The 15,981-nt window shown below is 49.6% G+C and overlaps 1 protein-coding gene across 1 annotated transcript; it reads left to right on the top strand.

The window, feature by feature from the left end:
- The first annotated feature begins 8,107 nt into the window (after positions 1-8,107).
- On the top strand, positions 8,108-15,369 carry PLA2G2D (phospholipase A2 group IID). The gene is made up of 4 exons (XM_008694657.2): positions 8,108-8,314; positions 11,394-11,538; positions 12,116-12,222; positions 13,780-15,369. Exons 1-4 carry the CDS (start codon positions 8,227-8,229, stop codon positions 13,923-13,925), a joined length of 486 nt encoding a protein of 161 aa, XP_008692879.1. The 5' UTR covers positions 8,108-8,226; the 3' UTR covers positions 13,926-15,369.
- The last annotated feature ends 612 nt before the right edge of the window (positions 15,370-15,981 follow it).

The following is a 15,981-nucleotide window of genomic DNA, read 5'->3' as shown; positions in this document are numbered from 1 at the left end:
AGCCACTTTGGAAAACACTTCAGCGGTTTCTCAAAGTGTTAAACATGGAGTTACCATGTGACCTAGCCATGCCACTCCTAGGTATATACCAAAGAGAAATGAAAACATCGAAGCACACACACACACAAATTGCACACAGATGTTCATAGCAGCATGATTTATAATAATAATAATAATCACAACGAAAAAGTAGAAAAAACGTAAATGTCCATCAGTTGATGAACCGACACATAAAATGTGGAATATCTATACTATGGAATATTATTCAACAATTAAAAGGAATAAAATACTGATGATACATGTTACAATATGAATGAACCTTAAAAAATTATGTGAAATTAAAGAAGACAGTTACAAAAGGCCACATATTATATCATCTCATTTACATGAAATGGCCAGAATAGGTAAATCTATAGAGATAAAAAGTAAATTAGTGGCTGCCTAGGACGGGTGGGGAGGGAGTATGTGACAGAGGGGGTTGGGGAGTGACTGCTAGTGGGTAGGGTTTTTAGGGGGATGTGGTAAATTAGATTGTGGTGTTGGTTGCATAACTGTGAATATACCAACGGACGGTGGTGACGGTAGCAACAGTGTGAATGTACTGGACGCCATTAACCAGTAGACTCAAAAATGATGAGGGTTGTAAATGTCACTTTTGTATATCTTATCAAAAATTTTTAAAATAAATATTACAAAGTGGATCATAGACCTAGATATAAAACCGAAGCATATAAAATTTCTAGACAAACACATAGGAGAAAATCTTTGTGTCACATGAGTCAGATTTCTTAGTACAACGCCAAAAGCACAATATATAAGAGAAAAAAAAAACCCCAGAAACTGAACTTCAAGAAAATTCAATTTCTGCTTTTTAAAAGAGACTGTTAAGAGCATGGAAAGACAAGTCACAGACCAGAAGAAAATATTTGCAAATATCTGATAAAGGACTTAGGTCCAGAATATATAAAGAGCTCTCAAAACTCAATAATAAGAAAACAACACGATGTTTTAAAAGGAGTAGATGATTTGCACAGACTCTTCACCAAGGGAGATAGCGGTTGACAAATGAGCGTATACAAAAGATGCGTGGGATCATGAAGCATCAGGAAAATGAAAGTTGATACCACGTGACATTCTACCACCCATTCATTCGAGTGCCTAAAATTTAAAAGACTGGCCATACCAAATTTGGGGGATGATGTAAAGCAACTGGAACGTTCACATACTTGTGGGAGGAACGAGAAATGGTACTGCCACTCTGGAAAACAGCTGGGCAATTTCTTATCAAATTAAACATACACCTACCATGTGACCTCGTCATCCCACCCCTTGCTTTTTTACCCAGGAGAAAAGGAAGCACATGTCCGTGCAAAGACGTACACACATGTTCGTAGCAGCGCTATTCGTAACACCTACAAATCAGAAAGGACAGACTGTGATACATTCATACAATGGAATACTGAAAGGAGGGGACCCCTTTTCCTGGGAAAACGCAACCTCGAGGGGGGCCCGAGGGAACTCTTTTGGGGAATGGAAGTGTTTCTTGCGGTGGCTGGGGGCGGGCTCTATAGATGTGCACATCTGTTAAAACTCACTGAACTTGACACATTTTAATTGGTGTGTTTTATTCCAGGTACATCGTACCTCAGTCAAGTTGACTTTAAAAGAAACAAAGAACGTTTCTAAGAAAACACAGACGGACGGCTTCTACATTTATAACAAAAATGTTTTATATATCCCTATCTATAATGACTGCTTTGCCAAATCATCCCTAATCATTAAGCAGTTGACGGTGGAGGAGTGAGGCATCAAAGGACATTGTTCCCATTTTATGGAGGCGGACACTTGAGGCAGTAAGCTGGAGAGCCATGTGTCTCAGCCTTAGGAGTCAGGGAAGGCCCGTCTACAGGCAGCGCCCGGAGGACGAGGCCAATCCCTCAGATCAGATCTCTGAACTGCAGGCATAGTGTGTGTGTACGTGGCGGGCGGGGAAGGGGAGCAAGCAGCAGAAAGAGGATGATGACTAACGGCAGCTCACCTCCTCCAGGGAGCCTGCCAGGACATCTCTTCTCTCTGGGCTCTTGTAACACGTGCATTAGTCTGCTCCAGCTGCCATCACAAAATACCACAGGCTGGGTGGCTTCAACAACGGACATTTATTTTCTTACATTTCCAGAGGCTGGAAGTTGCAGATCAAGGTGTCAGCAGGGCTGGCTCCTTCTGAGGTCTCTGTCCTTGGCCTGCAGAGGGCCATCTTCTCCCTGGGTCCTCACGTGGTCGTTCCTTGTGACCTGTCCCTGTCCCAAGCTCCCCTTCTTATAAGGAGTCATATTGAATTAGGACCTACCCTAATGACTTCATTTTAACTTAATTACATCTTTAAAGACTCTCTCCAAATATGACCACATTCTGAGGTAGCGGGGACTAGGATTTCAGCATAAAAACTGAGGGAGGGCACCATTCAGCCATTGTCCACAGCCCACTGCTATAGCCCATTGGGAAAAACCAGACTTGGGAGTGACACTGGGTCTGGTCAGCCCTCTGTTTGAGAGACTTGACCCTTTAAAGTCCCACTAACCCTTCTGGAAGTGGGGCAAATAATACCACCTTATAAATTGTGCTTTGAGGAGGGAGTGAGAGCAAAGGCTTCGTGCAAAGCAAAGTATTGTTATTTCCCTCGGAACTAATGGTGTATCCCTCTGGGCCAACCCTTTCACCAGGTCTCACAAGGGTTGTGGGCCCCTGGGGGGTCATATTAACACTAAGAAATGCCTCTGGATTATTATCCAGCCCATGTAAGTCGGAACCCCCTTGAGCCCCTACTTCCCAAATAAAGTCTTGCTGTTATTTCTGGGAGTCTCTATAGGAGCCTTGAGAGCCCCAGGCTTCTCCTAGTCTTCTCCTCTGCTCCCCTGTGTGACCCCCGCAACTGATCATGGAGGCCTCAGCACCCCAAAGCTGCAGGCTCTCAGACGCCCGGTGGGGCCACCCCACCTTCCAGCCTCAGAGCCACACTGTGCCATGCACAGAGGAGCGGGCATGCCTCCAGCTCCGCACTGTGCCGTGTTTGCTCTCCTGTCCCCTGGGCCCTACCCTGTGACCGTAGCCTCTACATGAAGCTTCTATATGGGCCTCTCCACTGGGCTCCGGCCAAATCCGACAAGCGAATATCTTGGTGTCCACAGTCATCCCCCCATTCTGACTCCTCAGGCAGATCAACCCACCTCCATGCAAATCATCTCATGCAAATTGGTGTGAGGCCCCCACCCAGAGATGGGGCGCTAGGGGTCTGCACAGCCCAAGTTCCAAAATGCTCCAAAGTGTCTGGTTGCTCTGGGGACATCATAAGTCCCTAGTGGGATCTGCCTTACTCCTTGCTCTCTGCACCCTACACAGCGTGCTGCGTGTGCTGGCAGCTAGCGCATAGTAGGTGCTCAGGAAACGCCTGTTGAATGGAATCAGTTGCAGGCTTCCTGTGGGATTTCTTGGAAGTGCGGTCTTTGCCTCCCATAAGCTAATATTAATAACAACACCCACTGCCATTATGGAGTGCTTACAGTGTACAAGCTAAGCACCGTATATACCCCTTGGAATCCTTACAAAAACCCCGGTGGGGGGGCGTTCTCATTTCCCTCCACCCCATTCAACAGATGAGGAAACAGACGAGCAGAGAGAATCCACGTCAGGCCCGTCTGGCCCCACTTCCTTCTGAATGCCCAGGCTCCGCCACCTCCCAGGCTGATGTGGTGCTTGAGGAAGGCAGCAGGGGCTGGGCCGAGGCTGGGAACGGAAGAACCTTCAGGCAATGACCACCACGAAGCTGCTGGGTGTGGGGATTTCGAGTGATTCTGAAAGTACATTCCATGGCCACTAGTCTGAGTTTAGGTCACTCTGAATGAACTGAGAGGTCAGAGTGGAAAGCCCCCTGCTGTGTGACCAACTCTGCATCACTTAGAAACAAGAGACTCTGGGAATGGGGAGGTCAGTTTGCCCAGCCCCTTGCTTTGGTCAGAATTTCAAACTCTGTCCTCCTGGGAGGAGGGGTCACCAGGCGCCATGCATTTACTGATCACCACCTGTGTGCCTGTATTCCCCATCATTCCACCTGAACTCATGACAGCAAGCCAGCAGGGAATGCGTGGCTGGTCCCATTTCTCAGATGGGAAACTTGAGGCTCAGAACACTGAAGTACTGGAATCAGGGTAATGCTGCTGTTAACCTGGAATTCGAAGCCACATGAGTCTGATAGCAAACTGTTGAAGGAATTTTCACAATGTGAGCACACTCAGGTAACCAACCCCCAGCCCGCGCAGGGGATCAGAGATAAAGCTCAGAACCTCCAGGGAAGCCAGCTCCGTTACCCCACCCTCTCCTGCAAACCTTCGGTAACTCCAAGCTTCCTCTCTGATACCCTCTGTAGGTTCCCGTGGATGGAATCCAGGCCATGGGACCGTTTCAGTGAGTGGAGCTTTACAGGGAGGGAAGGGTCAAGGGAAGTAGTCTATCACTGGCTAGAAGGACATGCTCTCTCTTGTGGGAGTACCTCTTAGGAGACGGGGCTCCACTTTCTTTTCTTCTGCAGTGAGGTTGGGGCCGCAGTTTTCCAGACTCTGCCAGCTCTCCTCACTTCCGCCTCCATCAGTGTGGGGAAGGCAAGAAAGTATGGCGGAGCCCCTGCGTGCAGTGACTCATCTGTACCATGGGGATGAGGGCAGTAACTTACGTGACTATGTGCAAACCACTTAAAGCAGTGCCCAGCTCATAATAAGAGTGGCTCTGGCAGATCTGTCTTCAAACCCAAATTCTGCCAGTTACCAGCTGTGTGACCCTAGGCAAGTTTCTAACCTCTCTGAGCCCCACTTTCCTCACCTGTAAAATGGGAATAGCAGTATCTTCCTCATGGTGTGGTTGTGAAAATTAAATGAGACAACAACCCACTGCCCGACACACGGAGGAGGCTCGGCTGATGGTAAATATTCCTAACAGAATTTGTACTCCAACATCTAAGCACTTCCTGCTCCTTTCCACCCAGCACCTGGAGATCTTGACAGATTGTGGCCTAATGGTATCATCAAGTGTTTTTCCTACCATTTCCAGGGACGTAAAAGCACACAGACTTGCTGACAAGTCCTGAGGAATGACGAGGCCCAATGGAAACTCATAGGTGCTGATGGAGGCAGAAGCAAGGGAGTCTCTAAATTCCTACAGCCTTCAGAGAATTGAAGAGGCTTAAAACCTTTGTGTGTTCCAACCCAGCAATTTCACTTCTGGAAATCTATTTTAAAGCGACTACCCTTTAAACATAAACAAAGATTTATCATCCCAGCGTTAACTATAATAATGAGGGACGGTGACCTGAAAGCCATAATAAGGAAAAAAACAATCAATAGAAACAAACCCAGAAATGACCCAAAAGATAGAATTAGTAGATAAAGCTATTATAACACTTATGATAAATATATTCAATATGTTTAAGATGGAGGAAAGCTTGAGCAGGGCAAGAAGAATCATAGAAGACATTTTTATTTTAACCCACGTCAAATTTCTAGAGAAAAAGGAATACACTCAGAGGAAAGGAACAGTGGACAGGACTAAGGCAGATTTGACAACACAGAAGAAAAGGCTATTGTTTTCTGTTCATCGTAAGCAGTGATGGTGATGATAAAGATGGCAATGATGATGGGAACCATCATAGCTAATGTCTGTTGATCTCTAGCTACGGACCAAGCCCTGCTCACCTACCATGTTGTTTAATTCCCGTGACAGGCCTACGAAGTAGGTACTGTCATTGTCCCTATTTTACACAGGAGGAAGTGGAAGACACGATGCTCCAGGTGAGGCTGCTGGAGCACCAGGGAGGTTAGCCTTAATCCAGGTGGTCTGGGTTTGAACACCACCTCCCACCCTCTTCCCTTCCCAGCTGGACTCAATGTGTTAACTTTCTTTCCATGGATGGGACTTGGTACAATGTGCTGGATGCATGCGGCCTCTAAACTCCACAGCAACCAAAGGAGGGAGGGACTATTGTCCCCATAAGGAAACCAAGGCTCATGGAGGGGGAGCAACTGGCTCAGAGTCCCACCGTTGGTAAGAGAAGGAGCCAGAATTTGAAGCAGGTCCCTCTGGCCCCAAACCTAGCCTTTCAGGTGTGCCCTGGGGTCTGGGGAGTGTCAGGGACAGCTGGTTCTGAGGCCTTTTTGTAGCATGAGTGGCATGTCTTCTGTCCCATTAGGGAAAAGCTTTCTGGAATCAACAAAGGACCTGTGTTCTTGGCTGCTTTTGCTCCTACCCAAATGATAACCGGATCAGGAGCAGCTGGGACTCTGGGAGGTACCCACATGCCCAATCAGGAGCCCAGATCTGGAAGATGGTATGGTGAAGCCCCACACTGAGAGGCGTGTAAGGGAATGAGCACAGAGCACACACGAGGGAGGCATGTAAAAGACTATGCCAGGGACATAGAGTGTGCTCGCTGCTTAATTATTTTGCATTATTTGCGGATTATTTTCTCAAAGATGAGGTGGTCAGTTGGTGACTGAGTCAAGGAACCAAGGAAAAATTAGATTCGAGAGAACTCTTAGCAGCAACTCTTGCTGGCACACGTTTTTGGGTGAACTGGCAGCAAGGAGGTCAGTCTGTGGACTATGTCCTCGAGAGCCATCTCATGGGAGAAAACCTATCTCTCATACCAATGGACCTTCCATTCAACTTGAAAGGTTACCAGTGGAGCGTTTGTGGGAGACCCTCTCTAGAATGCTTGTGTGTCCTGCCACCAGCACCTCCACCCTATTGGGCTAAGTCCACACCATCTGCCTTGTTAGGATTCTCCTATGTAAACCGAGGCAGACCTGCGGAGTAAGATGTCAACACACGCCAGTTGTCTTCGAATTGTGCCTGTGCTGTGAGGCTCAGGTTCACTTTAGGAATCGATCCTATGAAATAACTCTGCACACAAACTGAGATTTAGCCTCAAGGATTTCTCTCACTGTACCACTGTATGGAAGAGAAGAGTAAAAAAAAAAAAAGATTGGAAACAACCCATATGTCCATCCATAGGGGATTCATTAGTGAACAGCATAGATGCATAAAGGAATATGGGGTTGCCTTGCAAACTGTTACCACGGAAGAATCCTTAATGACACAGAAATGTGTTCAAGTTAGATGAGTAAATGAAAAGACAGACTACAAAGTACTGCTTGTAACATTCTTCTCATTTGGTCAGGGAAGAGTGTGGAAAGGTCCGTACAGCAATAGAACCAAATGAACATATACCAAAATGTTAATGGTGGAAACAGCTCAAGTGCCTCTCAACGGATGAATAAAGAAGATGTGGTAGAGATATCAAAATGGAATATTACTTAGCCATGAAAAGAAGGCCATCCCACCATTTGTGACAACGTGGATGGACCTTGAGGACATTATGCTAAGTGAGATACGTCAGACAGAGAAAAACAAATACTGTTTGATCTCACTTCTACGTGGAGCCTGAAAAGACAAATGCATGGGGCACCTGCGTGGGGCGTCTGGCTGGTTCAGTCGGTAAAGCATGCAACTCTCCATATCAGGATTGGGAGTTCAAGCCCACATAAGGCATGGAGCTTACAAAAAAAAAAAAAAAAAGCCAAACTCATAAATACAGAGAGCAAAATGGTGGTTACCAGGGGACAGGGAGGAGTGGAAATAGGGCAGATATCATTTATAGGTACAAACTTGCAGCAAGTAGTAAATAAGTCCTAGAGATTTAATGCCCAGGCTAGTGAATACAGACAACAATATTGTGTTGTGATCATCAAACTTGCTAGAGATTAGATCTTTATTCCAACCACTAAAAAGAAATTATAGTTATGGGACGTGACAGAGGTACTAATTATTGCTACGCTGACAGTCATGGTATAATATATAAATGTGTCCACCCCACATGTTGTACACCTGAAATGTACACAATGTTTTATGTCAGATACATTTCTAAGAAAAGTGAATGGTGTGTGCTGGATTCACAAGCGATTTTAAATTGTTTTATTGTCTATGATTTTCAAATCTCCTGCACTGAATGTGTTCCTTTTGCAATCAAAAAGTTAAAAAAAAATAGGTATTAAAAATAAGAACAATAAAATTCCCCCATTGCTAGAAACAGGAATTAGAAAGAGCGTGCCCCCGTGCGGGAGCTGGGAAGGACAGGGGTGGGCTCTGCTGGGTGCGGCTACGCTGATATAAGAGGCTGCCTGCATGGAAGGGGACTTCCAGCAGCTGCGCCCACTGCTCTGCGCTGGGACCATGGAACTTCCCCTGCTGTGCACACTGCTGGTGTTTGCTGGTGAGTGGGGCAGGACCCACAGCTGGGAAGGGAAGGCGGGATGTGAGTAGGTGCTGTATCTCGTTCCTAGACTGAGTCTCTGCTCTGACCCCCACGCTGCCCTGGCCCCCCAGTCCTCGATCCTTCTGCCCCTGCAAGGAGCCAGCAGCAGCCACTGGTTGCCTAGAATGCTGGCTTCGGCCAGGGAACTCTGGGCTGCCACGCTGCACAGCATGCCTCTGGTTGGGCTTGAGGATAAGCAGCTAGAGAGGCTCAGACCCTGGGGCTGGCTGAGCAGATGTCTACAGTACTTTGGACACAAGTTACAGAAAGGGATCTCCCCACCTCACCCTGTTCCCCTCTGTCACCTTGACCAGATAATAACAATCTTTCACTTACACACAGCACTGTGTGCTTTCAGAACCCTTTCTTTCATGTTCATTGTCTGCCTTGAACCTGGGAAGAGGGTCCTGTTGATGGTGGTGGGAGATGGGGCGGTTTCCATTTGATCTTCCACAGATCAAATGTAAAAATGTGGTTGCTAGCAAATTGATGTTTTTGTGTCTCGATCCATCCAAGTATGTAGTGTTAGAAAGGATTTGTACTTTAAAATGTGGTTTTATGTTATCTTGGGACTACCAAATTTTTTCAAGGAACACATCTCCAGGGCTACAGCGAAAACCATTAGGGAAATTGCAGTCAAGCTACAGAAACTAATTTCTCAGACATAAAGAAGCAATAATGCACTGTAGAGATAAAATACACAGGGGAACCTACATTATAATGCTGTCTCCTGGCAGGACAACCTTGGCCAAGTCATCCTACCTCTCTATGTCCTCATCTGTAAAATGGACACAGTAGCACCCTCTTCATAAGGTTGTTAGGACTTTAATGAGAAAATGTATCCAAAGTGATTAGCAAGCGTGAGTAATAGTGAGCAAACCATAGCTTAACACACAGCACATGCGTGATGAGCTGGTAGCCGTGCTAACTCTTGGGGGAAGGGGGTCCATCCCCCTCCGTGGCAGTGAAGGATAGAAAGAGCTACCAGGACAGGAATTACTGACAAGCTAAGCCAGTTCACCAAAGGGCTCACGACCACAAATGGAGCTCCTCGGTGTCTCAGGGCTGGTTTTGCCTCACGTAAAATTATAAGAAATAAGACTACCATCCCAAAGCGTTCTGATCAAAGCTAAACTTATTGCTTGCCTGGCAAGGGAGTGCTGCATCATTCCAGTGTGAGTTTATTTGTGTATTGCTAAGCTGACATGGAAAGGGCCAGACTTCGGGCAGAAAGAGGGAGGTGGTAGACAAGAAAGGCAAGATTCTGAATTCAGGTCCCTGGTTGGCGCACAAGGTGGGTAATAACTCTCTTTGCCGTGGGTTGCCTCTGGGTTCCTTATCGCGGAATCTGGGCTTCCAGTGGGCCTAGAATCAGTCATTAGTCCCCTCAAGGCTTAGCAAGGGTCTCCTACACATCGTGTAGCTGGAGCCACCGTGTCAAACAGGAGTGACAACGTGGCTTCCTGCACATTAAAGGGACACACTGGGGACAGAACAGGCCTGCAGTTACCGGACACCCTGGTCACTTTTAGCTGCAGCTCAGGGCACCCTGCTCAGGATCTCACCCTTGGCCCATTGCACAAGCCCCTCCCCAACCCCCTCTTCTCACCTCCACCTCCCCAGTTTGGGGCTCACTCCCACTTGGCTATTAACCTCATTTGCATGCAGAGCTTTCATTATAATACTATTTGCCTGGGAATGGGAGGGGAGGTCCATAATGAGGTCACTCGAAGGGCCCCCCTGGCCATGTCTTCCTGAGATGCGGCTCCATCTGGGTTCTCGAATCGTCTCTGGATGTTGTACACGTGTGCACTTGGGTCTGTTCCTCCCAGGCTCTCCCCTGAATTCATCAACTTCATATATTTTATTTCTTCTCTCTCAACATTAAGTATTCCTATCCCCCAATAAAATAAAATCCCCTTATGACCAATTCCAACTAGTAGCAATTATGACTGAAGTGAAAAATATGCATGAAAATCATTGCTTTCTACATCACACTGCCTCCCAGGGGAGCCACGCGGTGCTCTAATCTGTAGCTTTCTCTAAGGGGGGAGGAGAGCTGGGGGCAGGGCAGGGGTGCAGGGAGAAGGGTGAGTCTTCTTGTTACAGAATGGGAACTCAGTGCAGCAGCAGGGAATGGTGCCACCCTGCCTTGGGCTTCAATCCCAGCTCCTCCGCGTACCGGCCGCTGTGACCCGGTACCAGGCTCAGGCTGCTCACCTATGAACCGGGCATGAAGCACAGTTCTTGTGGTACCAATGTCAGTTTCTTAGTTCCCGTAAGTACCGTCATCATGTAAGCTGATCATAACATCGGAGGAAAGTAGGTGAGGGGTGTATAAGATCTCTAACTCCTTGCAACTTTTCTGTACATCCAGAGTGTACCAAAATAAAAAGTGTATTTATTGGGGGGGGGGGAATGAGTATTTATCTCATGGGTTGAATGGAGTCAATAAATTCCTACACGAAAAGACCTCTAGGGACGCCTGGGTGGCTCAGTCAGTTAAGCGTGTGCCTTCGGCTCAGGCCATGATCCCAGGGTCCTGGATCAAGCCCCCTGTTGGGCTCCCTGCTCAGTGGGGAGCCTGCTTTTCACTCTCCCTCTGCCCCTCCCCTCCCCCCGCTCCTGCTCTCTCTCTCTCTCTCTCTTTAAAAAAAAAAAAGACCCATAATAAGTACTCACTCTTGTTATATTTTTTTTTAAAGATATTACTTATTTATTTGGCAGAGAGACAGCCAGCGAGAGAGGGAACACAAGCAGGGGAAGCGGGAGAGGAAGAAGCAGGCTCCCAGCGGAGGAGCCTGATGTGGGGCTCGATCCCATAACGCCGTGATCACGCCCTGAGCCGAAGGCAGACGCTTAACAACTGCGCTACCCAGGCGCCCCTCTTGTTGTATTTTTAATAGCCATAGTGGTTATTGTCATTTTATTATCCAAGGTCACTGGTTTGGTCCGACAGGGCCCAAGTGCCAGGCCTGTGGTCCACGGGCCACCTCTGACGTTCATGTCCTCTCTCTGTTGCTGGGCCCTTTGGCAGGTGTGATGCCAACCCAGGGCGGGATCTTGAACCTGAACAAGATGATCAAACAAGTAACCGGGAAGACACCCATCTTCTCCTATTGGCCCTACGGCTGTCACTGCGGACCTGGGGGCAAAGGCCAACCCAAAGATGCCACGGACTGGTAATCCCTTCCCAGGCAGGGCCACAGGTGGCAGTCCTGTCCTGCCCCCACCCCAGGACTCTCCTGTTCCCCCACGTATCATTCCATGAATTCGTTCTATGCCATTTGCTAAGAGCTCTGCTGAGGCCCAGTCCCGGCCTGGCCCTCCTGGAGTTTGCCTTCTAGAGTCTCCGAAGGCCCCCTTGCACTTCCAACCCCTGATTTAGTTCAAATACCCACACATACTCTGTGCTGCCATCGCACGCTGCTGTGTTTAAATCCCTACCTCTTTTGCCACTGTCTCATTCAATCCTCACCACACCCCCCAGGAGTCGGCCAGGATGGGGGAGAGCCATCCAGAGTGACCTGGAGTCACTTCCCTCATCCCCCACTGCTAGGCTGTGTGACCCCGGGCATGTGGCTTGACCTCCTTGAGTCTGTTTCTTCATCTGTGAAATGGGGATTACATTAGCGCCCCCGTCACGTCGTGGTGGTGAAGGTTGCTCACTCCCCTTGCAGGAGTCAAGGCGGGCACTCGCCTTCCACCCTTGGGCAGCTGTGCCTCCTGCCGGTCCCTCCTCCTGTCTTCTCCCTCCAGGTGCTGTCGGAAGCATGACTGCTGCTATGCTCACCTGAGGCAGGACCGATGCCGTGTCCACACAGACCATTATGACTACACCTTTTCCCACGGGGACATCCAGTGCTGTGAGTGCCTGGGGCCTCGGGTTGGGAGTTAGAGGCTGAGGAAGGGAGCTCTGGCTCTCACTGCCCTCACATGCTCTGTGACAGTGCACGCGCCGCTCAACCTCTCTGTTTTTCTCAAGAGCCCAGTGACAGCAGCGGGGCTGTGGAGGAATGGGGCTAGGAGTATGGAGAGGTCCAATGGGGGTTTTGACCCCTTTAGGATTTAGAAGGGTGGCAGACCTCAGCTTGGATCCCAGAGCCACCATCAACCAGCTGTGTGACCTTGAATACGTTGCTTAACGCCTCTGAACATTTGTATTCTCATCTGTAAACTCAGGACGGTAACAGTACTCTACCCCCTAAAGTTAATTCAACAACTAAATGAGAGCAGACAGAACGAGCCTCCCACATGCCTACTGCCAAGCATATCTCATAAATCACTTGGACTATGGTATCATTGTTACAATTTACATTGTTACTGGTCCTCAGAGCAGCCCAGCCAGGAGCTGCATGGCCCTGATGAGCTCCATTTAATAGAAAAGGAAAGTGGGACCAGAGTGAAGAGGTGTTTGCCCAGGGTCCCCCAGCCGCAGGTGACAGAGCCTGGGCTAGATCTCTGGTCCCCCCTGGCCCTGGGTGCATGCCTGGAGCCCCCAGGGCTGGGAATCAAGTGGGCTCATCACATCAGTCCCTGTTCATTGAAGGCTTAAAAGCGTCTGCCTTCGGCTCAGGTCATGATCTTGGGGTCCAGGGATCGAGTCCCATGCTGGGCTCCTGCCCAGTGGGAGTCTGCTTCTCCCTCTCCTTCTGCTCTTCCCCCATTCATGCTTGCTCTCCCTCTCTCTCTAATAAATAAATAAAATCTTTAAGTAATAGCAACAATAATAGCCAACAGTTATTGAGCACCTACTGTGTGCGGAGTGCTTTGCTTCTTCAGTACTCTCGACAGCCCTGAGGCAGCCCCTACCCTCACCCCAAATACAGATAATGAAACTGATGTACCAAGGTCCCTACAGCCTCAATCTCTGCACATGCTGTTCCATTGGCCTGGAACACGTCCCCTTTGCCACTCTGGCTTTCCACGGGGGGAGCAGAACCTTCCCACCTCAGCTCACATGGCTCTTGATGCTGAGTCCGGTCCCCCTATTTTACCATCTTATAGCCCCTGCATCATCCCTTACTTCCACGAGGAACAGGTTGGGATCCTCATCTCTGTGGTTCACACATATCTGCTGCCCCCACGGGTGTGTGTGTGTGTGTGTGTGTGTGTGTGTGTGTGTGTGAACCTCACGCATCCGTTTGGGTCAGTCCTGTCCCTCCAGGACCTGCCACAGGATGGGTGCTCAATTGTTCGTTAAGTGGATGAATACATAACTAAAGGAGCAATGGCACACAGGGGGGTCACGGGACGTGCCCAAGGTCATGCAGCTAGAGTCCAAGCAGCTGGGAAGGGTACCATACCTAAAGCTGCGCAAGGATGGGGCTGCCTTCAGAAACTCCCTCCGGGGACCCTAAGTCCACCCCGGGCTCTGCCTCGGGAAGGGACAGACGCTGAGCCCCCATCTCCTCCCCCCGCAGCCAACAAGATGAACTGGTGCGAGCAGCAGCTGTGCGCGTGTGACAAGGCGGTGGCCCTCTGCCTGAAGCAGAACCTGGATACCTACCAGAGGCACCTGTTTTACTACTGGTGGCCCCGCTGCAAAGGCCAGACCCCTATGTGCTAGGAGGAGCCCAGCCGGCTGCCCCATGCTCCCTCCCCTGTTCCTCAGCATCTCCGGCTCTGCAACTCCACCCCTTCCCCAGCGTCTGACCCCCTGAACCGGCCTGGGAGGGTCTCAACCACGCCCCACCCTCCTTCTTGCTCTTGGACCTTTCAAGTCTTTCCAACCAAGGCAGCAGCTCTCTTCTGAGGGTCGATTGAGATCTGAGGGGAAGCCAAGGCCAGGGAGCCCCTAGGGATGGTGTTTGGGCCGAAGCCACAGGTGTTGGGAGACTTGGGGGCCATGGTGTGGCGGGTCCTCCCTGCCACTGCCACTGGCCAGGCCTCCTGCCCGAGTCTCACGCTGTCTGACACACTGTCCAAGCTGCAGCCGGGGTGGCCTCTCTGAAGGGCAGCACTGATCTTTCTGTCCACGTGGCTCTACTTCTTAAAACCCAAAGCTGCCCACCGCCCCAGGGTAGGACCTCTCATGGAGTATGGGACTCGCACTGTTCGGCACTATGTCATGCTTCCAAACTAGGCCTGGCAGTCCTTGCAGGCAGGACCCATGACCGTCTTGGACTCAGTTGCATCTTTGCACCCAAAGCCGTGGCCAGGACCAAGAAGAGACTCCATGAATCCCTTTCGAGCTAAGGGCCAGATGAAGCTGCCGGTCCTCTTGCTCCAGGCTCAGGCCCACACACACATGCAGTGTGTTCTCTCCTGCTTCCAGGAGCTTTCTCAGGCTGGGACCTCTACAGAGTGCTCCGCTTGCCGTCCCCAGGTGGCCGAGCCCCACTGAGGCTCCTCTGAGTCCAAGGGCCACTCGCAACAGAAGCCTCCCCTGGCTGACTCCTCCTTGTCTCCAAAGGCTTGTTTCCTCCTCCAAACCCGCATAGCACTTTACGGGTCTGTAATCTACCAGATTTGATCTTGAGTGGGATATATCTGGCCTTTTCCAATCCCCTCCAACTGGACTGGAGCTCCTGGAGGGCAGAGGCTTTGTCTCTCATCTTTGTTTCCTCTGCTTCCCAAAATAACAGGTGCTTGATTAATGCTTATGGACAAATGAACCCATAATGGATGAATAGAGGTTGTGGCAGATGCCACTGATGTCCCACCCAGGTCCCCACCTGCCCTGTCCCCCAGTCCCAGTTAGCCAGATGTTTGGCTGCTATGTGCTCACATCTGTCTCCTTCTCCTTGTCTGCTGGGAGCTACCACCCCTCTGCCCACCTCTAACCAGTGACTAGGGAGTGTAATACCAGAAGGACGTAATTGCCTGGCCCTGACCTCCGTGCAGGACCACCCAGGCGGCATGTTCCATGCCCCAGAGATCCTCATGGGATCAGGCTGAGGCCCAACGTCTGGAACTCCTCTTTGCTTAGCTTCGTACCCTGGTTTGGCCTGTTTCTCTTGCTGCCTTACAGGTTTCTCCTGAGAGCACACCCTCAGTAAATCACCCACTTGCACAAGAATCCTGTCTCAGGCTCAGCTTCTGGGGAAACTGACTTGGAATGGATGGATGGATGGATGGATGGATGGATGGATGGATGGATGGATAGATGCATGGGTGGATAGATGGATGAGTGGAGAGATGGATGAGTGGATGGGTGGATGAGTGGATGGATGGGTGGATGGATGGATGGATGGATGGATGGATGGATGGATGGATGGACAGGTGGGTGGATGGATGGATGGATGGATGGGTAGATGGGTGGGGGATGGATGGATGGGTGAACGGATGGATGGATGGATGGATGGATGGGTGGATGGATGGGTGGATGGATGGGTGGCTTCTTCGTGTAAGGATCTGTCATTTGTATATGATTAGCTGTGTCTCCAGCGACAGGGCTGGAGCACTAGGAGCCACTCACACCCTCCAGCCTGTCACACACATAAGTGAGACAGCTGACAGAGCACGTTTCCTACTACTACATGAAGCTCAGTGGCTCATGGTGAGGCAGGGTAATTGGAATTAAGAACCATGGGCACTGGGTTCAAATTCCAGTCATACCACTGACTAGCCATGTGACCTCACCTAAGGAACCTTGGGTTTCATTGCATGTAAAGTATAGATGA

This window comes from Ursus maritimus, unplaced genomic scaffold (assembly GCF_017311325.1).
Source record: "Ursus maritimus isolate PB19 unplaced genomic scaffold, ASM1731132v1 scaffold_32, whole genome shotgun sequence".
In the NCBI taxonomy this organism is placed as follows: Eukaryota; Metazoa; Chordata; class Mammalia; order Carnivora; family Ursidae; genus Ursus; species Ursus maritimus.
Note: the sequence above shows the minus strand (reverse complement) of the source record. Positions and strands in the feature narration are given on the sequence as shown.

Excerpts from the sequence above, each read along its gene's own strand:
- PLA2G2D (XM_008694657.2), top strand. The coding sequence starts at position 8,227 with ATGGAAGGGGACTTCCAGCAGCTGCGCCCACTGCTCTGCGCTGGGACC. Across the intron at positions 8,315-11,393 it reads CACACTGCTGGTGTTTGCTG|GTGTGATGCCAACCCAGGGC; the intron begins GTGAGTGGGGCA and ends GCCCTTTGGCAG. Across the intron at positions 12,223-13,779 it reads CCACGGGGACATCCAGTGCT|CCAACAAGATGAACTGGTGC; the intron begins GTGAGTGCCTGG and ends CTCCCCCCGCAG.